The 24,127-nt window shown below is 33.7% G+C and overlaps 1 protein-coding gene across 1 annotated transcript in view; it reads right to left on the bottom strand.

Annotated features, from left to right (window-relative positions):
- Positions 1-24,127, bottom strand: part of TMTC2 (transmembrane O-mannosyltransferase targeting cadherins 2) — a 401,251-nt gene that overhangs the window by 120,612 nt on the left and 256,512 nt on the right. The window contains exons 5-8 of the mRNA XM_084877291.1: positions 22,695-22,780; positions 21,730-21,914; positions 20,737-20,815; positions 2,203-2,324 (exon numbers count right to left, since the gene is read on the bottom strand). Coding sequence (XP_084733417.1) covers positions 2,203-2,324; positions 20,737-20,815; positions 21,730-21,914; positions 22,695-22,780 — 472 coding nt within the window. The remainder of the gene's footprint in view (positions 1-2,202; positions 2,325-20,736; positions 20,816-21,729; positions 21,915-22,694; positions 22,781-24,127) is intronic.

The raw sequence follows: 24,127 nt of genomic DNA on the forward strand, positions 1-24,127 counted from the left end.
ATTTTTCTAACAATGATCAGTTTCTCTAGAAGAGAATTCAGCAATTTCTTGGGAGGCGGGATGTATGTGGGGTGGTGAGGTGGGTTAGCTGATGGAGTATAAGCTCTGTGCTGTTGGTGTTGTGCATGTGGTAGGGGAAGGGTACTGACTATGGAGTATCCACTGGAAGACATTCACTCAATCTTTTTTTCAGTCCCTCTCATTCCACTTTCAATTGTGCAAGCTGTTGCTGAGTCCTGATGTCTATTATTCAACAGCTCTGCCACCATGAGCTTCCTTTCCCTGGCCTTACAATTGAAGTGCCTGGTTGGAGTATTGTGTACATGGGTGAGAGGTCTGACTGTTCCATATGTTATAACGGATTACCTCATTTTATGCTCTTTAACTCTCTTCTTTGCTAGCTGCCTCAAAATCTTGAGTCGTCTCCCCAGGTTTCTTTTTGAGTATGTAGTATTTCTTTTCATTGTTATCCCATCCCAAAGCTAGCTCTGAGAAATCAGTTGTAATATCTCCTTCCATTTTCTGATTTCCAAATTCAGTTTAAATAACATCTCCTCTCTCACTCTGATCATCTCCATAAGAGTATTCTTTCTCAATGTTTTATTCAGTAGAAGTTTATTATAAACATAATAACCATTACTTTGTTTACTATTCTTTCCATACCTCACTAATTCCTTCTAGATTTAATTGTGTTTTGTTTTGTGGGTTTTTATTTTGAAGGACATCTATAATTTATTTGGCAAAAGCCTATAGTGGGCTGATTTTTTTATTTGTTTTCTTGGCCTAGAAATTCCCTGATCATGCAAATAAAGTAAATTCAAAACCCAAAGCCTGGTAGGAAAAGGACTTAGGATAAACTCCCAGCAGAGCCTTCCTTCATTCTCCATTCAGATCCCATGCTGAGAAAGGCTACTTTCTTGTATCAGTAAGCGATGCTGGTATTATTCTTTCACCAAGAATACAAATTTCTCTGCTTAATTAGGCATCTAATTCCTAGCCTTCCATCCAATCCAAAGCTTTGTCTCTTATTCCAGCAAGAACAAAAACAAACAAACAAACAAAATACCTCTTCTCTTCCCACAGGTTGTCACAAGTAGGAAACTATCCCAAATCAGCTACATGATAGATTATTGTTCACTGTTTTGGTGTTTAGTTTTTTCATTTCTTGCTACTTTTTGAGCTATGCATTAAGAGGATATGTGTTATATTTTATTTGGCATATCTAGACTTTCATTAGGGAGATGTTTTCTGGTTACTTAGTCTGCCCATATATTGTAATTTCTCTAATAGCGTTTTAGTGATAGAATAGACACATTGTGTTTAATTTAGCAGCATCTGTGAGAAAATAAATGCTATTACTTTTAAATAATTATAAGATACATTTCTATGCATTCACTTAGAAATCACTTTCCTGACCTTTTGCTCTGTATTTTTTATATTCATTTATTTTTATAAATTTGGAGAAAGATCAGGTGATGTAACTAAAGCAGTATAAGTAACAGATTCAGTTTAGGGTTGAAGACTAGTTTTATTGAGTAACTGAAGGAGCCCAGAAATTTCACGTATTTTGGACAAGTATCTATTGTATCAAATAAAAATATTAATAATACTTTGAAACACATGAGATTTCGATATTTGTAAGTCACAAGAGTAGAATATCAGCAATTTCTTGTGCTTCAAACTAACACCACTTTCCTAGGACTCAGCCTCTAAGAGTGCTTGTCACCCAATGAGTAGCCAAATGGTGGCTCCACTTCTTTTCTAATAATTTCAGCTAGAAGGAATTCCAGGTGATTCTGATCCACACACATGCAACAGTTTGCCTATTTCAAAAGAATTAGACTTAGTTTTACATTGCAGCCAGTTTGGGGTTAATATTGGCTTGTAGAACTACAGTAACATAAGAACATAATCTTTGTACAAATATTGTTATTATAACAAATTCTTACGTAACCACATATTGAGGATTCTTCATGTATATGTTTTCATTAACTTACATCAGGGTTCATGACATGTCAAATTTTATATAAAGCAAAACCCACAGTCAAAGACATAGTTTTTCCACATTTTCTATATAGGGTTCTAATTTAGTACTGCCATCATTATGCATCAACTGGCTAAGAAGCAGCACCTCAAACCACATCTAGCTCGGTCTGCAGAGAGAAAACCAGCTTCTAAAGGGTGAGGAAGGTAGGTACTCACCGTTAGAGCTAAGAGTTTCCCATAGGTGAGATGAGCAGGGATGTGGTCAGTCTTGGATCTGAGTGATTCCATGTACCAGTACTCTGCCTCGGGGAGTTTGCTTAATCGCATATACGCTTCCCCTGGAAAATGAAGCATGACAATCAATCTGAGGACACAGCTCTCCAACAGCCTTTGGAACAGCATCTCATCACCATGCTTATATTCCATGACGTTTCTAGAACTTTCATCTGCTACCTCATTTTATTCACTACAAGTCATCATCATTTCACTTCACAGAAAAGAAAACATGTTTGGAGAAATTACGTGAAATGGCTAAAATAAAAGGTCTACTAAGTAGTAAAGCTTTAAGTTTTAATCTACGAACATCTGACTCCCAGGTATATGTGCTTTGTCACCATTAGTGTGTGTGTGTGTTTTAAATTTGTTCTTTCTTCTGTAAAATCACTTGCTTTTTTAATTCATATTCATTCATTCCTTTAGAAACATGAGCATTTAGAGAATAACTACTAAGTGAAGAGCATTGTGCAGGACCTAGAGGAGAGGAGTTTAGGGTCATAACCTCCAAGGTTTACAGCCACATTGAGAAAGCAAGATTAAGTGAAGGAATGAAAAACTAGTGGATTATGCATTAATGCTAGACTTTTTCAGAACTATTTGCACTTTACATTTTAATAACTAAATAAACTTTATCAATTTCATTTTTAAAATCTAATATATACATGACAATTATTGCCCATCAACATCTATAAAACTAGTCTGAGGCCTTTGAAGCATCTGTTATTACGTTCAGCCTATATAAATTTTACCTACCAAATAGCATTTCACTAATAGCTAAGAGGAAAATAATTGGAAATAAAGCCAAAGGAATAGCAAGTTGCCCTTTTATTATAATGCCTCTCTCCCTTATATAATTATGAAGAACATTCACCCAATGGAAAAAATATATATTTTAAAATAATTTGTATATTTAAGTTAAATATTGTAGCTTTAACAAGCACTGCAAATGTAGATGCTATTCAGTTTCTGAGACCAACCAATAGACTGGTAACCTGCATTATTATTCAAGCAGACTTTTATAGCTTCACTAATCATCATTATGATAGCTTTTTCCATTGATACGCATGATCAGTTGTTTATTCTATATGCATTACCCACATTAATTGTACATCCTTATGTCAAGGATGAGCTAGCTTCCTTTTATTTTAATCATATTCTTCTTCTATCAGTACAGCATTGCCAATACTAATATGTTTGAGGAATTGAATTAATTTGAGTCTCCTGACCTATTGAGTGCCCTTTGCTCACTGGTCAGTAGAAAATATTGGTGAAAAGTATGTGTATGTATCTACTTACATACATCTATGTGTTTCCAGTTCTAAGAACAGCCCTTACATCATACTATCATAAAAATAATAGCTAAAAAATGTTCTGTATTGTAAGCATAATGGCTAAATAAAACACAAGACTCATAAATGTGGAAAATGTAAAGCTGCGATTCAGCCCAGGACTACCTGGCCTCAGAGCAAACTGTTTCACACAGCTGGTGCAGACTAATCACAAACTTTCTGATGCTCTGGCTGAGGTGAAAATTGCACTCTCTTTCTTACTCCAAGAAAATTGTTTTCTAGTCTGTGATACATTTGCCATGGAGTTTATTTCACTTTGCCTTGGCTTATCTCTTGAATTGAAGAAATAAGAAAGAGCAATAATAATCCATGGATGACCTTTACCAGGTGTACCGGTTAATAATGCGGATTTTCCAATCAAAGAAAGCATGATAATTTCAAGAGAAACATCAAAAGTGCTTATTTAAAGTAATGCTCATCACTAGCTGCACATTTTCTCTATCTTTCAGGTAATTTGTGGATACCATCCCAAAAGAACTTTTCTTGTTTTGAGGCAAATCATTCAGAGACCCAATTCACTTCTTCCTACGTTTTTAAGTGCTGCTCAGAAAGTGCAGGTGTCATCAATCAGAACAACTGGTAATCTGAAGGAGCAAGGTCTGGTGAATAAGGTGGGTGGGTTAATACTTCCCAGGCAAGATCTTTTAATGTGTCTTTAACTGGTTTTGAAGTGTGTGATAGTGAGTCATCATAAAGCAAAATTACTTTGCCGTGTCTTCTGGCACATTTTGGTCGTTGCACTATCAAAGCATGGTTCAAAATTATTACTTGTTGTCGATAGCGATCAGTATTAACAGTTTCACCTGGTTTTAGAAGCTCATAGTACACCACACCTTCCTAATCACACCAAACACAGAGCATTGTCTTCTTTTCAAAGTGATTTGGCCTTTCAGTCAATGTTGATGGTTGATCTGGATCAACTCATGATTTTGTACATTTGGGATTCTCAAAATAAATCCATTTTACATCACCAATCACAATTCAATGCAAAAATGACTTTCTTTCATGTTGTTGAAGCAACATTTTACTGATGACTTTTCGGTTTTCCATTTGTCTTTTGTTCAGTTGATGTGGAACCCATTTTCCTTCCTTTAAAATCTTTCCCATTGCTTGTAAGCGATCAGAAATTGTTTGCTGAGCAACATTTAATCTTTCTGCAAGTTGTTTTTGAGTTTGTCATGCATCTTCATCCAATAATGCTTGTAATTGTTGGTCTTCAAACCTTTTTGATTGACCTGAACATTCTTTGTCTTTCACATCAAAATCATCACTTTTAAAGTGTTTAAACCAGCGTTCACAAGTATCTTGAGTGTTCACATGTTTACCATAAGCTTCCCGGAGTATATGATAACTTTCATCAGCACTTTTCTTCAAAATAAAGTAACGAAATAAAAACTTCCCACAAATGCATGAAATTTGACATTTTTAAGTGTAAAAATATCAATGATGCTAACACCTTTGGCAAATTTGACATATGAAGTTTTGAAGCTTGCTGTCAATACAACAAAACAGCATACATATCAAATCACATCTATAGCAACTTTTGTGTAATTCCATCAATTGAAAAAAAAATCCACATTATTAACCGGTACACCTGGTAAAAGTGGTAATAAAATCAAGACACAAAACATAAAATACAAGAAAATGGTCATATATCAATTTAAATGGTAACTCATAAAGATTTAAGCAATAAACAAGTACTGACAAGGTAGAGGATGCATATTTCTCATTTCTAATTCATAGAAGTTATAATAATCATTTTATGGATGAAAAGGAGGCTCAGATATAAGTGACTTGCAGGAGGACAGATAGAAATCCCATCCAACAAGGTCTGAATGGCCTTAAAGCCCAGTTTGTTTGTGTGTGTGTTTTCCCCCCATTCATTGCATCAAGCTGCCTATCAAATAAAATTTATCATTTATTGACTACCTACGAAGGTCTTTAATATGTCATCTGATACTTTTACAGTATGCCTACACTTCAATTAATATCTGTCTCGTTTTACAAATGAAGTAACTGCTGCTCATTGAGATTAAGCAACTTATTCAGTATTCAAAAACAAGCAAATGCCAGAGTCAGGATTCAAATCAGAGTTCTCCCTGACTCTTTTTCCACTATACCAATGGTCGGCAAACTCATTAGTCAACAGAGCCAAATATCAACAGTACAATAATTGAAATTTCTTTTGAGAGCCAAATTTTTTAAACTTAAGCTTCTTCTAATGCCACTTCTTCAAAATAGACTCTCCAAGGCCTTGGTATTTTGTGGAAGAGCTACATTCAAGGGGCCAAAGAGCCGCAGTTTTCCGACCATGGCCCTAAATCATTGTGTCTAAATACTATGAACAGTCATTAGAGAGTGGATACAGTTACTGCAAAAGGTCCTGTCATTGGATTCAGTTTTAGGAGAGAATGACATATGTAATAATGTTTTTTTTTAAATATATATATATATATATATATATATATATATATATATATATATATATATATATATTTTACAGAGAAGAAGAGATAGGGATAGAGAGTTAGAAACATCGATGAGAGAATAATCTATCAGCTGCCTCTTGCACACCCCATACTGGGGATGTGCCCGCAACCAAAGTACATGCCCTTGACTGGAATCCAACCTGGGACCTTTCAGTCCGCAGGCTGATGCTCTATCCACTGAGCCAAACCGGTTTCAGCTGTAATACTTTAAGCTTGATCAAAAACAATAGAAATTCCATGAAAGAAGTGGCCTCAGGAAAAGAAAGTTCAGCAAATTCAATAAGTAAGGAAATGAAGATACTTGGTTGGGAATGGGTATGGGGAGGGCGTTAAGTCAAGTCATCTTCTGTGGTGCCGTACTTCTTAACTTACAATTACAGGGGGAAAAATGTTTATAGTACCCAAGAGGAGAAAATAAAAAGCAATGATGATTATTTTTCCTTCTCATTCTGCAAAAAATAAAAAATGACATAATAGAGGCCCTTTCGTCAGAATGAGAAGATCTGCTGTGCAATATTATAGTGATCAGATTTATAACTCAGATTTCTTTCTGATTCAGGCATGAATAAAAGGAATTTGTTGTCTCCATGTTGGCTTCAGGTAGATATAAACCAGTTTCAGATATAAAACAAATAATGTCACTCTTCTTCCCTAAAAAGCTTGTGTATAAATAACCCAGAGAAAACTTACTCCTTAAAGGAAAAAATGCTGAACTACTGATGATGTAAGAGGCCAGATCTCACTGATTCTCATGATTCAGGATTTTGGACAGCTGCAGTTTGTAGACCACGTGGTGGGGCATAAAACCCATATTTGCCACTGTTTCCTTTTGTTCTTCCTGCTTTGCTCAAGATAGTATATTTCTAAATTAAAATTTGATTTGAATACCCTCTTTTTTTCAGTTCTATTGAGATATACACTGAGTGGCCAGATTATTATGATCTCTGAATGCATAATAACCTGGCCACTCAGTGTATATCCTATGTAATAAAAGCCTAAAATGCAAACTGTCCCCTCAACCAAATGTTTGACCAGCAGGCAGGCCAGCCAACTGTCCATGCCCCCTCCCCCTGGCCAGATTGGCCTGACTTTATCTATATATATATATATATATATATATATATATATATATATATATATATACTGAGTAGCCAGATTATTATGCATTCAGAGATCATAATAATCTGGTCACTAGGAGTTTCAAGTTCCCACATATGCCCTGACATATATATTATCAATGATTACCACAATAAGTTTAGTTAACATCCATAATTTCATACAAATACAAAAGAGATTTTTAATTTTTTTTTTCATTGTGATGAGAACTTTTAGGATCTAGCAACTTCCAAATGTATCACACAACAGTATTAACTACAGTCATCATGTACATTACAGCCCAAGAATTTTAACTAGAAATTTGTACTTTTTGACCACCTTCATCCAATTCTCCCTGCCCTGCCCCAGATTCCCTATTTAAAAAAAACAAAACAAAAAAACTTTTGTGACCAACATTACCAAAAGTGATTACCCCTTACAGTAATTTTTTTTCTAAAAAAAATATTGAATAAATATTTCACATATCAATTTAGGTTAACCAATATGGATCATGCATATGATGGTAAACATAAAAGTTAATATCATTCATTCCTACCTGTATGGTTCTTGCTATAATCTAGTGTCAAATAAACACTAGTATATTTCTTAGCATTTTCCAAGTTCAATTTTTAGATGCACAAAAAACAAAATATACTAAAACTTAAAAAAAAAATTAACCCATTTTAAAAATGTGATTTCATAGTTATCATGGTTTGGAATGAAAAAATAATAATAAAGGTGGCAAGTGGTTAGGAGCATGCTTTGATAGCAGAACAGGAGTAAATGAGGTGTGAACAACACTGGCTCACATATATCTAGTTATCACTGAAGAAATTATAAAAGTTTCAAAGGTATGCTTGTAAAAAAAAAAATTAAAAATGCTACACTAGCACCATGGAGAGAATATCTATCTTTGTAAAAGGCCTCACAGAGGTTGTAGGACTCTCCTGGCCTCTCAAGAATAATGGGAGCACTCAGAACAGGCCCCACAGGACTACCAGCAGGCTTTCTGTGGCTGATACAGGGAAAGGATCTCATTGCCAATACTCCAAATGTTGGGGTACTTTGCCTGAACATCAGGCATTCTAGAGAATCTTTCTAATTTCTAGGATTTCCAAATTTGAGGAGTTACCTGGTCACTAAGGTAATCCTCCATTTTCCAGAAACGCTTATTTTCCATTTAAGATATTAGGTTTACTTTGGTGGTTTTTATACTTAGCATTTTAATGTCCTGGCCATTATTTTTAAGGATCACTTTACCAATCTTCGCATTTTTATGGTTATTTCTTTTTGTATGCTACTTTAAATTCTTTTTTTGGAAATTAATTTTGCCACATAATTTTAAAATAAAGTAAACCATCTTAATTACTTGATTAATTTGTTTCATCTACCTGTTGAAATCATTTACAATTATGATGCAGCATTACATTATGAATTACATAACAAAATAGTACTAGATGACTGGGTTTCAAATTTTTACTTTATTATTAAAGTAGTTGTATGGTTGTAAATAAGTAATTTATTTACAGGACCTTGGTTTTATCACCTACAAAATGAGGGGCAAAGAATAAATAACTCTTTTGTCTCCAAAATGATACAGATGACTAGTTGTAGAATCACCAATGTTGTGTAATTTATACAGAGTCATTACTTAAGTCAGTGACAATATCCTAGTCAGTTTAAAAAGAACTGCTGTGTTCATGGATTTTTCTAGATGATCTATTTAAGAGTGACTATATCCTGATCAAGTCTGGTAATTTTTAAAATATTTATATATTTGGTATCTAATTAAAAGTTTATCTGATCTGTCCATTGCAGAAAGACTGAAAGATCACAATTTTATTACATTGTATTAATTCTATTACTGATAAATATTAGTGTTTTTCAAGAATTTATTTTACATACTGAAAAATTCAATTATATAACTAATAAAATTTGGTAGTTTTAATAAGAGTTTGGTTTCTTTAGCATTTTACTATATTAAATAAAAATGTGATAATTTCTCCAAAATTCAATTTTCTTATTCAAGATCAATATTCAATTTCTGTTTATTTAAAAAATCCCCTCCCACATTTTTATGGAGGTGCTATACCAACTTCAGTAATTAACATCCCTCTAATCTTCTTTTATTTACATGTCTCTTATTATTTCCTTAGAACACATATGTAGCAACTGGATTATCTAACTAAAAAGCATTAGCAAATTTAATATTTAAGACTCATCAAATGAGATTCTAATGTTTCTTAAAATGCCCATTGAGAAAGATAAAAATGCTTTCATTTAAAATTTTTATTTTAATGATTAATGAAAACGCACAAATTTTCAGGGTTTTTTCCCACAAAATTTTTACCCATGAATATTTTTATGTTAAAGTTATTATTTAATGGATTGAAACCATTTTTTAAAATATATTTTATTGATTTTTTACAGAGAGTAAGAGAGAGGGATAGAGAGAGTTAGAAACATCAATGAGAGAGAGTCATCGATCAGCTGCCTCTTGCACACCCCCTACCGGGGATGTGCCCACAACCAAGGTACATGCCCTTGACCAGAATCGAACCCAGGACCTCTCAGTCCGCAGACCAACGCTCTACCACTGAGCCAAACCGCTTTCGGCTGAAACCATTTTTTAATTTCTGTATTTATCTTTCCTTTATGATATTGCAAGAGATGTTTTAAACAGTTTTTTGTTTCAGACTATTTTAATTTTATGTATGCAAATCAAGTTGAGTTTTCCTTTGTAGGTTTATCACTAACTTTTATGCACAAAAAATATTTTTTTCATCATAGGGTCATACATTCTCTCCTAATTATATAATTTCCTATTAAAACTGGTACTTATTTCATAGGAAAAACATTTTGCCATATTGTGTGAGGCAAGTATTGGATTTTATTCTTCCCAAACATTTAATCACTTATCACAGATCAACTTTTATTATAAGAACTGCCTTCCCTTACCAATATTTAATTCTATATTTATTACCTACAAAAGTGTTTTGTATGTTTTTATCTGTCTCTAGGGTTTCGCTTCTTTCTGGTTTTCTGTTTTTATACAAGTATAACACTGCTCTAGTTACTGTAGCTTCTTTTAATATTTTAATATTAAGTACAACAAATTATTATTCCCCTCGTTTGCTCTGTTTTCCTGTTGAGTTTCAGATGAACTTTGGAAGCATTTTGTCAAGTTTTTATAAAATTCTTGTTGAAATGTTTATTGCTATTGAATTATAATGTCAATTTAAGAAGAAAATTTTTACAAACTTATTTCCTTTATTTAAGATTAGTACTCAATTCTTCCTTTATCCAAACTTCCCCCACCCTTGTTTATGTACCTGGAGGACCTAAGTGAACAATTATCCCAAACTAGACTCTGAGATGTGGAGAGCCAGGCATAAAACCCTTCATCTCATGATCATTCCTCCAACCTAAGCTCAGAAGCCTCTGGCTCAAAAGAGTTTGAGAAATATCTGATAAATATTTGATCAGATTATATATCAACTTGGATTTATATGTTACATTTTTATCAAATATATGCTTCTCCCAGAATCTGTGGTCTGTCAAAGTCATATGACATCAGGAGTCTATTATTTCAAGAGCTTAACTTGCTGCAATTTTAATTCTCACTTTTTACTTTATAGTGTTAGCATTAGCACAGAAACATTAGTAAGTCTGGCTTTATTAAATTACTTATACCATAAACTTATTATATTATAACTATTGGCTGTCAAATTTGGGGAATCTCTTATATTTACATTCTTATCTTTATAAAAATAACACAGTCCACCTGCCTTAAATATATTAATTCTGATAGGAAATCCTCAATAGCTAATGTGTAGAACAGAAAAAGATAAAGAATTTTAAATGATTACAGAAATAAGAGATCTTATTTAGTATCTGACAGCAGACTTAAATAACTTTTTCCATTTGGGTGGAAGAATTGGAAGTAAAATAAAATATGACCCAAATCTTAGAATTAAGGAGGCTTATGAAAAGGATCAATATTTAACACTTCACCAAGTTCGTAGCATCAAACTTAAGGGAAATCTGAAAGCCTGAAAGAAGAGTTTTAATCCAAAAAGAGGAAATGTGGTGGTGGGGAGCAAATAATTTCTTTAAGTAAAACACATCAAAAAGGGGTTAAACTTGGGTGAAAGTTGAAAAGGTTCCTAATTTCTAGTGTGAGGTTATATACAGGAAACAACTGATGTGCCAGCAAAATTTAACTTGGAAAAAAGCCAGTATCCTGTGTCAATATTTCTCTACTTGCAACTGGGGATCCTGAAGTTCTCTAGGCTAATCAATTCCTTTTATGTTTTCAAAGAACTAAATCACTGAAAATAATCAATCAACCACTGTTGGAGCCATTCCTGTTAAATGCTCTCAGCATTTTCCAAAAAAGAAAAAGGAGATTGTGTGTGTGCGGGGGGGGTGTGGGGATGTATGTTCCTGTGTGTATTGGTAGAGTTAATGATCTTCTCCCCCAAAATATAATACTGTCCTCAAGAGAATGCAATGGGCCCTGACTGGGTAGCTTAGTTGGTTAGAGTTTCATCTCAATACACCAAGGTTGCAGGTTCAATCCTCAGGAACGGCACATACAAGACTCAACCAATGAATCCATAAATAAGTGGAATGACAAAATTGATGTTTTTCTCTCTTTCTCTCTCTCTCTCAACTCAATAAAAACTAAAAATAAAAAAGAGAGGAAGAATTACAGTGGAGTAAATAAAATGGCTTAATATAATTAGAGAATACTAGAAATATCAAGGAAGTGCTAAATTGTGCTTAATTTAAAAAAGGTTTATACCAGAGAAAATAAAAAAATAATATGTAAATATTCTACTAGCCTCAAAAGAATTAATGAAAATAGTAATATTCAGAGAAACAGAACTTGAATATCTGCAGGCAAATGTCAAAGGAGTATAATAAAAGCATTTTCAGTTTTACATACATCTTCTTATGAATACATTTCATATGTATTTCTGGATCAAGCAATATGTCTCCATAATATGCAATGAATAATTTATTTATACTATAATTTTATATTAATGTTAATTAAATTCATACTATTTTTAATGAACACTTGAAAATAAGACTCAATGACAGTTCAAAAAATGCATTCCCATAATTAGCATATGGGCAAAAAAAGACTTATATTTTGGAACCAAACTTTGTAAGTTCTATTTTAACTCTTTTTTTAATGTATTTTATTGATTTTTTACAGAGAGGAAAAGAGAGGGACAGAGAATTAGAAATATCGATGAGAGAGAATCATCAATCAGCTGCCTTTTGCACACCTCCCACTGGGGATGTGCCTGCAACCAAAGTATATGCCCTTGACCAGAATCGAACCTGGGACCTTTCAGTCCGCAGGCAGACACTCTATCCACTGAGCCAAACCTGTTTTGGCTATTTTAACTCTTTATTCAATTTGAATATAGCAATAGTTTCTACAGGAGATATAATTAAAACAAAAACAAAAACAAAAAGCTAATTAGGGGAGTTAAATGAGATTTTTATGTAGAAAATACCTTTTCCTTATATATTAGGAAAAGCAGACATAAGTACACATATAATAAAGTATATACAGTTAAATATATTTAACCCTAAAATATATTTAATTTTAACTTAATTTGTATTACTTGCCTACTCTAAATATGTCCAATGACTATATCCTTCATACAAAATTATTTCCCCCTCATGATTATGTCCATTTCATCTAGTCACCAAAATAGTCATCTTTTAAGAATGCCAGATTTTGAAATCAAGTTAATAAAAGTCCAAGTATAACATTATATCACATTGATTTGATAGGATAACCCAACAATCTTTAGTAAAAGGTTAGTTTCATGGACATTTTCCAAAGAAAGATTAAAATATATACTTTCTTCTTAGTCATTTTTATTGAAGCCTCAGAAAACAAATTTTCCAATCAGAACATACTGAAACTTTTTGAGAATCAGAGAATAAGAAAGATATAATTAAGTATTAATTTTAGTGTATTCACTTCCTCATAACTCAATTTAAAAGTAAAATCTTAAGCGCCAACTTTTTCCTTCACCATTAAACAGGAAAAAGTAAGAATTAATGTTAACAGGTGACTTGTATGGTTTTAATAGCAATGAAATATAATCAACTGTCTCATATCGTATTTCCAGGAAAGCAAGTGACACTAGCCCTAACTATTATTATTACCTTATTATTGCCACGAAAGTGTTACCACTCCCCACTGGGACCATATATCTTCAGGCCCTGGGTTTAATTAAAACTTTAAACAAAATATATTGCCTATTTAATGCAGCTGAACTGGATGCTGCTGACCTTTGTAGTGTATAGACTAATGCCTAGCAAATTAATGTCTGCAACCATGGCACATAATGTCGAATTTATATCAAGCCTGAAGAGTAAAAAGTAAAGTTAAACCACTACAGTTTATAATGATAAGTGAACTTCTGGAAGAACATTTTATAAATTTTGTACATAAATTTTATATATTTATTCTTTTTGCTATACAGCCAAAAGTTCATGATTTCCTTATCTTGCTGGCTCCACATCTTAAGTGAACTTCTAAAATCCCTCAAAGTTACCTTTCCCTTTTCTGGTCTGTCAAACCTCACACCTAACACTGGTTTCCTGGTCTTGTCCTTTCTGCTAATGAACAAATGAAAGTGATATTAATAGATTTACCTTTAAAATTAGAAGTTAATATTTAGGAGGTACATAGACCAATGGCTTAATCTAGTCGTAAGGTCATCCTGATGTTTATAGGACTGACGCACTGATTTTCAAGAGTGCCAATGGAAGCGATTGAGGAAAATTCACCAGAACTCAAAAGAGAGGAAACGAGTGGGTATAAAGAGCTTAACACTGCTGGGGTGTTAATGCTTCCACGCTTGAAAGATGTGAAGTTCAAATCTCACGCAGTTAAAAACCATCTCTTTCACAGTCAGCATGCTAAATGCTTCAATCGATCCAAACGCAGTCATAGAAGAAAATGTGAAGGATGTAAATCATCATATACAAAAATGTACTTTGAATATCTCTACTCTAAAAATATTCTGGAACAAGGTGAGGTAAAGAGTTTATAAAAAATAAATGATTCAGCTAAAAGAGCAGCCACACAGAAGGCTGAGAAATAAAAACTTCTTTTATAGCCATTCTACCAACTAAACAGCCTATCGTGTACATACTTCAAGAAGAGTTAGGATAAACTTACAAGTGAACATTTTTTATTTTGTTTTCCAGAGGGGTACATTTGACATCTCCTTTGTCAATTCTTCTGACCTGAATAGTAGTGGTAATAAGGAATAGTACTAAGGAATGGTAGCAAGGAATCTAAATACCACTGGTAGCCATTAACTCATTCCACAAGTTTTATTCTCAAAAAAAAAAATAAAAAACACAATTAGAAAATTTGGACAAGCTTTAACTCCAAAACTTGGTCTAATAAATTCTCTGTGTTTCCTATCAATAACTCTTTCCTCATTCACTTGAAATAGCTCAACAAAATCTCCCCTAATTAAAGAGCTACTTTCATTAAATAGAAAATTAAATCAGTATTTCTCCCTTCTTATTAGAGAATATGAGAAACATCTTTTCTATTTCAGACCTATGTAAGTAAAAGATCTGCTATTTGCAGGCTGATGAAGGAAAATGTATTTTCTAATACTGAGCTAGGACTTTAAAAGTAACATAATGTGTATAAAACACAAACAAACTAGGAATTATGAGGGATAAGAGATTCAAAATAGTATGGTGAAAATAAAGGTGAACAAGGCATAAAGAGCAATGGGTCATTATCACGCAATTCCCCTGGAAGACGTATACAACCTACCCCTAAGGTAAAAGCATATTAACCAAAACGAGCACAATTTTTAAAAAATACCTAGGAAAATATGAATATGTATGCAAACTGATACTGGTGTCACATTAGAAATAAAAAAAAAAAGCTTGATATTGTTCTTGTTTGCTTTGGCTTGGTTTGTGCTGTCTAGTCAATTTAGCACAGCCTATCTCAGTATAGACAAAATATTTCCCAGGTTAAAGAAGTATAGTTTTCCATTTTATTTATGGGCATTTCCTTATTAAGGAAAGACACATTTTCAGACCAACTGTGAAATTTCCTAGAAAGTTCTCTAAGAACAGGAACTTTCCATTTTATATCACCATCACCTTTGTACTAAGTGGGGGATATGTGACTTAAAAAATTATTTTTGCACGCAAAAATTCTTCTAAACATAGTGATTATAATACACGGCAATGATAAAGCATTAACTCTAGGTCCTCTCTTACTTCATGTAACACATTATGTCTCTTTGTCCTCAGGATAAATTACCAAGTGAAATGGCCTAAATTGCTTATGTAATTAAACCCAACAATTACTTTGCATTGAGAAAGCAGAGTGATTTCATTTTAAATAGGAAATAGGCTTAAAATGACCACTGGGGTTTAAAAGGGCTCTAGCTGATAAAAGTAACTGGGAGTTACAGCCTAATTTAGTTCCCCCTAATCTTATTCAAAAGCAATGTTTAAGTGGACATTTTAAGGAAAATAATTATAGAGAAAGAAGAGAAAAATTGAGGATAGATAGCAATTATCCTACATTAAAAAAAAAGTTAAAAAAAATAATACCCTGCATGGTTAATACATCTGTGATGAAATCACAGTATCATAGGTGGTTTATTCTTTTTTGTTAAGATGAAGAGGTTTTTGTTACATGTCTATGTAATCTATAATAATAAAAGCACAACATGCTAATTAGACCGGACAGCTGAACAACCTTCGGGACGACCTTCCAAAACACGCAGGCGGCGTGAGAGCTGAGCCCCTGGCACGAACAGTGTGCATTGGGCCTCTGGTAGATATATCATATAACAAAAATATATCTATGAAATATATAGATATTTCACTGATTTTTAAATAGGCAAAGAAAAGTTATATTGACAAGGTACAAAGCATGCCAGTTTCAGTAATACAGAAGCCTAAATAGAAAAAGCACTTGAGTTTAAGTCAGAAAGCTATACTGGTTCTAATACAAATGGTATAATACTGAGCATACACTTTGAGAGTTTATTTTTATCTTGCAAAATAGAAGTGATTATGTTAGGAGGATTTTAAGATATGGGTCTTCCAATGTCAATATTCTCTGATTCTAAAACACACCTATACTTTGAGAATAAAAGAAAAATAGAGATTCAATAAAGACCTGTACTGGATGTTAACATAAAAAATAATTTTAAATAAGTCTAAGGGGAAAATATGCCATGATAAGAAAAACAGAAGAAGCTCTAACCTAAAATGACAATTTTAATTTAGAGGAAGTACTCTATTAATGAATTTAAGTTAACTGGGCATTAGCTGAGTAAGCTATTTCACTTTTGGTTAACATAGTTACTGATCAAAGAATGATTTTGACTATGGTTGCTAAGGGACAAGGGAAAATGAACTTCTAGAGAAAATACAGCAGTTCTAGGACAGAACAAAGTAGAATCCTCATTGAATCAGTGGTGACTGTAAGGCCATCACTATGACAAAATCTTATTTATAGAAAAATAATACTTACATTGGTAAATACAAAAATACCTGATAGAGAATACAGTCATTGGCATTTGGAGCTTAAAGATCCATAGAAATGGTAATGATTATAATGGAGGTAACCTAAATATACTTCCTAGGTTGGGCATTTGATCCAATAACTTTACTTTCATCAACCCAATTAATCCTCAAGCTGACACTACTATTACAGCCACTAACGGAGGGGAGAGATGAGGCTTCACTTAAGTAATTTGCTCAGCTCGTAAGTGTCAAAGCCATCACTTGAACCTGGGCTATCTGACTTCACACTATACTGAATCTCCATTTAGTGGTTATTTTGTGATTTGATCTTAAAATATTTTATGTATCCTCATACCTTGCTAATTATAACCACCATGTAGATGGAAGTTTAATTTTTGTTTATAATATTTAGCATCTGCTTTCCATTATTTTTATGTTTATAATTTACATAATTTTGAATGGGATGATACTTCTCAATTGTCATTATTCAATCACCTAGGATTTATGAAATCAAACAGAATAATGAGAAGATATTTTAAAATAGTTTTTAAAAACTTACTTATGAACTGCCAGAGTAAAGATTAGCAATCTTAGAATAAAATATACAAAAAATTAAATTGGGAAATAAATCAAATGTGTTTTTCTATTAATACACAATTGGGAAAATATACTTGTTTATTTGGTATTCAGAATAAGTCAACTATCAGCATATGGAATAGAGAGTGATAAAAGTTTTTCATAAAATGTTCAAGGGAAGGGAAAGTGCAAAGAACTAGTGTGTTTTTGTATAATATGTTGTTGTTTTTTAAAGAGTAACTGCAGTAAATTGAGTTATTAAACTAATAATAACATTCAAATGTGACTGTAATTTTTTCACAAATATTCCTTTATTTCTCCTAACCTTCAAATAAAAGAAAAAGCAGGATGGAAAAGAATCTTTGTATACATACACACAAGTGTTTGCAGAAAGTGGTCATTAAGGGGAAATGAATGAGCCATGAGAAAAATGAATACTTACAGGTTAAATCTAGCCAGACATTATAATCCATCACTGATCCCTGAAGGGCACTAATAATATGTAAATGTGAGGATGAGAAAACACATTCAAGGCTGTTGATAAACTTGATAGGATAATCAGCACATGCTGACAGACTAATGAAACTGATGAACTGATAAGGCAGTTTATCTCCTGGGCCATTTTTTTTTTTTTTTTTTTCCTTGTCAAATGGAAGCTAATCAAAATGTATTAGGAGTTAAAGCAAACACTCAGAGGATTTCACCCATTTGGTTAGGTGGTGGACTCACTCTCTGAGAAAATTATAGTTTCATAAATAGTTGAAACTACAAGCCTGGTCAGATAACAGACCTTCACACAAAATTGAACAGAAGGGAACCACAATAATTAGGGGAGAAATCTGCAATTTTAAATTATATTGGGATTCTCCCCTTGAAAATGGTTAGAGTGCTTTTCAGAGTCTGGGCAAAGCTACTGCCTCTTTCTATAATGGAAAATAAGACAAAGGACTAAACAATAACCCCATGGGCAAACTTATCTTCCATTGCCTGTGTGTGCTCAATATTTGCATAACCAGGTAACCATAGAGAGACAGATCCCAAGGTATCAGCTGAGTTTTCAATCAATTAACATAAAATAATTGAATGGATTTTCTGAAATCACTAACTTAGTGAACGCCACACTTCCTATTAACAATCAAGATGCCAAATGCAGTCTGTTACCAAGTATCCCAAAGTCCCTTCCCAGTTTAAAGAAAGACATCATATTTCATAATTGAGGGAAATTGGAAATAATGGCCTTCCCAAGCATCAGCATTAAGAATAAAATCATAAATTAAAATCATTGTGCCTCTTTAGATAAAACTAGTAAAAATTACTCTTTTAGTGTTCACTTTGACAGAAATAACCATCCAGTATTAATGTTTAAAAGTTAATTCTGATAAATCTAAACATTCTAAATACACACTTCCTGGGCATGTACATTTCATCTGAGTAGATAGACTGATGGATAGTATAAGGCACTGTTTTAAATTATAAGAGTTTAAGGGCAAAAGTACACTTAATGAAGGTAAATTTTAGCTTTTAGTAATCATAGCAAAGAGAAAAAGAAGCAACAACTAGAAATACTCCAATGTCCTTTTTAATATGAGCATTGAATTATTCCACGGCTGCACAGGCTAACTGGGGCAGGGGTCCCAGAGACACAGAATGAATATATTAACCTCTTCCAAATTATAATTTTTTTTCTGTTTATTGACCCTTGCCTTATTCTGTCTCTAAACTATTTCTTAAATTTCTGTCATTTAGAAAAAAGGGAAAGTGTGTGTCCTTGCCAGGCATATATTCTTTTTTTGTTGTTGTTCTTTCTCAGGAAAGGAGAGGGAAAAGGAGAATAGAAACATCAATGATGACAGAGAATTGCTGATCAGCTTCCTCCTGCATGCCCTCTACAGGGAATTGAGCCTGCAACCTGGTCATGTGCCCTAACCAGGAATCTAACCAAGACCTCCAGGTAAATAGGTCAATTCTCAACCACTGAACCACACTGGCTAGGCCAGGCACATATTCTATAGTTTGAGAGGATTTAGATTTTTTTTTTTTTAACGTGTGTGTACTCAAGCTATACAAACTAGTGTTCAAATCTCTCAAATAATAGAAACCAAAAACATAAAATAATCCTAGAGACCATGTTGTCTCATTACTTTTATATGCACGAGAAAAGCCTAGAAATAGTAAGCAACTTAACCAGTTTCATAAAAAGAAAAATATGAGTTTGCATTTTGTGCTCTGGATTAAAAAAAAAAAAAAAAAAAAAAAAAAAAAAAAAATATATATATATATATATATATATATATATATATATATATATAGTTTGTTTTTTAAAATATATTTTATTGATTTTTTACAGAGAGGATGAGAGAGGGACAGAGAGTTAGAAACATCAATGAGAGAGAATCATTGATCAGCTGCCTCTTGCACATCCCCTACTGGGGATGTGCCCGCAACCAAGGTACATGCCCCTGACCGGAATTGAACCTGGGACCTTTCAGTCCGCAGGCTGACGCTCTATCCACTGAGCCAAACCGGTTTCGGTTATATATATATATATATTTGACTTGAGGACAAAAGCAAGCCCTTCTCTTCCCTCCCTTATCTGGAAACAGCAACATTAACCAATCAGCAGAGCACCTTAAATTCAGGGCCTCTTTCCAAGAGTCACATGCTGAATGAACAGCTTCCATTGACCATCAAATAGCTGAGGTGACAATTCACAGTCACAAATCAATTGAAAGTGATAAATATTTTATTAGAAATTCTAATTCTTGAGCTCTTGCACTTAGAAAAATCAATGTCCTAGCCTGCATACTTTCTAATAAGAAAATTAAGGTAATTACCCAATGTAGAAAAAGAAATAATTGTTGTAGCACATTTGCTGTTTTCACAGATTGTTTTTACTCTAAAATGCTAACTCAGAAAAAAACCTATGAAGATCCAAGGCCTCATCAATGAAAACCATACAAATTGACTCTGTTAATCCCATCGGTTAAGCACCAAAAAGCATTCATCTCTACATCACAGCATGTTTACTGTTGAGGATCTTCTGCTTAAGCAAGTAACATGATTAAAAAGTATCATGAATTTGATAACTTCACTAAAATCTGTGGACTTTATTCATCTTTTTCAATCTCCAGAATCCAGCTAACTCTGAATACCCCAAAAAGCTGTGAGCCCCTATAAGATCTCTGCAATCTGGACAATTTGTTGAGAATCAATATGATAATGCACGTATTTGCTCTTCTTAGAAGAAGTATGCTATGTGAAAATCTGAATGTGACACCCAATTGTGAATAAAGACTTTTCTAGTCAGGATCAATGCTATAACTTATTAGAATTTGATTTAACAGAAGCACAGGTTTTAATTTCCCCACAGGTCCCTGAAACAGCAATTGAAATATTAAGGTTTGACTTACCCATCATGTTGTACAAGCTCTGTGGAGCAAACTGCCTTGGCATTTTCTGAATTGCTTCTTTATATACAGTAAGGGCTTCCTAATTTAAGAAACAAACAACAACAAAAAGGTGAAAGACTACAATATTCACCAAAAATAAAATAACATCCTTTCAAAATTACAAAGTTCCATTGCTATTTCTAAATGGTTCACTGGAGGGAAATAATTCAGCTGTACTTTTATGTCATACTACTACGATTTCATGAATAAAAATATTCAACCCAGTGAGTGAAGAAGGCCAGATAAAAATTTAGTGTCACAAGTAGCTGAATATTACAAAGCTTTTTTATTTTAATATAAAATTTCAGTTCACATAGATTTTTTAATTTAAACACTAGAAAAATGAATTTTTCTAGTGTTTGTGTGTATATATATATATATGTTATTTTTCCCCCTCTCTCTCCCTCCCCCCTCCCTCCCTTCCTCCTTCCCTCTCTCCCTTCCACTCTCTTTTAAAATAAAATCAATGGAAAAAATATCCTTGGGTGAGGATTAACAACACAAAAAGAAATCTGGTAAGTATTCTTTGCTGTTTGTTTTGTTAATCCTCACCTAAGGATATTTTTCCCATTGATTCTTAGAGAGAGTGGAAAGGCGAGGGAGAAACAGAGAAACACTGACATGAGAGAGACACATCAATTGGTTGCCTCCAACATGCACCCCTACCAGGGCTGGGGACGGAGCCTGCAGTGGAGGCATGTGCCCTTGATCGGAAACAAACCCAGGACCCTTCAGTCCATGGGCTGACGCTATCCACTGAGCCAAACCGACTAGGTGGTAAGTGTTCTTTAGCAGAGGGCTCCCCCACCCCCAGATGAATTTCATCTTGAAACTCTTTCAATAAAACAACATTAGCTTCTTAAATGCTCATAGTGATGAAATCATAAGGTAGAAAGCACTGAGACGGGATCAGAACAAGAAGGAAGGAAAAGGGGAGAGAGGTCTGGGCCTGACCTCATAGTGTCCCTGCTCGTGGTAGAGTTTTCCCAGGTTGTACAGACAGCTGGTCACCGAGCTCTTATGCGCGTGAGGGTCCTTTAGGTTCTCATCGGGGATCTCAGAACACTTTAGGAATGTACGTCGGGCTTCTTCTGTCTTTCCTTGGTTCATCAGAATAATGCCGGTGTTTAAATATGCAGCTGAGAGAAAAACATGGAAATATAAATGTAAGAAGATTATGTGCACGTTGGATACAGTAAGTCAGCGTTTTTCAACGCTGTTGCCTGGTGTGCCGTAGGTGCAGACAAGACAAGAATTTTATAATTTTTCACTATTTTGTTTACTTAATATTTCATAATAAAGTAATTATAAAATACTTTCTTTGTGTTTATTTGATTCCTATTCAAGAGAATTACTTTATATATAGTCAAAATAGGCACAGAGTTAAATTTTTTAACATTTTCTGATGGTGGTGTGCCTCGTGATTTTTTTCATGAAACAAGTGTGCCTTTGCCCAAAAAAGGTTGAAAAACACTGCAGTAAGTTACCTTTATTTCAATTTACTGTCTATGGATTATTTCTGATTTTAAAAGAAACCAAGATATAAATATTTAAGCAACAAATACATATGGGAACAATTAATATATTGATAATAAGAAGTGTTGGTACCACTGAAAAATACCTTGAATAGTCTCTGTTCTCAAAAAGTTCAAAACATTTTAAACTTACAATCCAGATGAATAAAAGTTGTATTTATCTGAACATATTAAGAAATAATAAACTGATATCAAAACATGATTAAAATGAGAGAGATAATTGTTAGAGGCTTATAATTTGATTGGCCAGTTTTCAAAACAGGAGCACCATGGGGTTGTAAGTCAAAGAAATAATTTTCATGCATAAAGAGGAAAAGAAAAAGATATTTAAAAATAAACACTAAAAAAAAAAAAAAGAAAAAGAAAAACTTGACTGTTACTTACAAGCCAGGGTAGGCCTGCTCCCGATCGCCAGTTTATAATAATGTAGCGCTTCTGCAAACCTGCTGTTCTCCTGCAGGAGTAACCCTCTGCGTGAGGAAAGAGAAATTTGGAGATAGGACCGTGTTACTATACACAAAACCACAAATTTTTATTTTATGTTTTGAAAATAAAAATGGTTAAGGGGCCATAAAAATGCTGACCTGGTACTATAAAAATAAATTCTAAATAGAAGGAAAATATTCCTCAGGGGAGAAAATGTTAGAGAGGTATCAGTTGCATGTATGTTGCATCAGGCAGTATTAAGAAGTATTTCCAGGCCTAGCCCTATCTGGTATGGCTCAATGGATAGAGCTTTACCCTGTGTACTGAAGGGTCCCAAGTTTGATTCCAGCCAAAGGCACACACATGTCTGGGTTATGGGCTCCATCCCCAGTAGGGGACATGCAGGAGGCAGCTGATCAATTATTCTCTCTCATCATTGATGTTTCTATCTCTCTATCCCTCTCTCTTCCTCTCTAAAATCAATGAAAATATATATATTTTTAAAAGAAGTATTTTCAAAAAGCACTTTATCCTCACTGAACTTTTCTCTTTCCCACAATCTTTTCTCTCCCACTGGACAGAAAAACCACCTACATTTCTTCTTGGAGCATGCACATTTTTTTCATCATTTCAGAAAAGAAACCAAAGTTAAATACATATATATGCATATGTGGTTATATGTGTATTTATTTAAATATAAAATGCCTCTCTCTCTAGCCATATTGTTTGGGTAATACTCGTCCATGACTGCCCAAAAGACAAAGTGCAATCTAGGTCCACAGGAGAGAGTCAGAATTGAATCAGAAGCCGTAAAGACACAAAGAGAAAGATTAAAGACTATCCACATGGTTATTTCCTTATTTCAGAATATTGGGCTCTTTTCAGTTCACTACAGACCCTCAGACTCCACACCCCACACGCCTAGGAGGCCCATGGGCAGTGGCCACATGGGTTACCCCACCCATTCCAAACCCCGCCCTCATGACCTATTTGAGAATCAATTATAATCATATATCTGAAAATACAGTGTCAGGCACTGGACTTAGTTGAAAAGCTCTCACAGAGGCCTTTTTGGCCGATCCCTCTCCTCTTGTAATCAGCGAGTATCTTACAGACATTTGGCACCTCTCTGGGGTCTGAGCACTGCTGTTATCAACCACAAATTGCAGATTCTACATGCCAGCTGCTGAGGCTTTTGAAAGGCTGGTAGAATGGAGTTTTGAGAAATGAGAAGGCTACTGATAAAAGCTTATCATTTTAGAGAGTATTTTTAAATCCTCAGTTTGTTATTTAATGGGCTCATTAAAAATATCTAAAGCAAATCATTTTGAAATTAAAAGTTGCTCACTCCTGTCATTAGCATAAAGGAGTTTCATAATTATTTCTAATAC

This window comes from Pipistrellus hanaki, assembly GCF_964339955.1.
Source record: "Pipistrellus hanaki genome assembly, chromosome: 3".
NCBI lineage: Eukaryota > Metazoa > Chordata > Mammalia > Chiroptera > Vespertilionidae > Pipistrellus > Pipistrellus hanaki.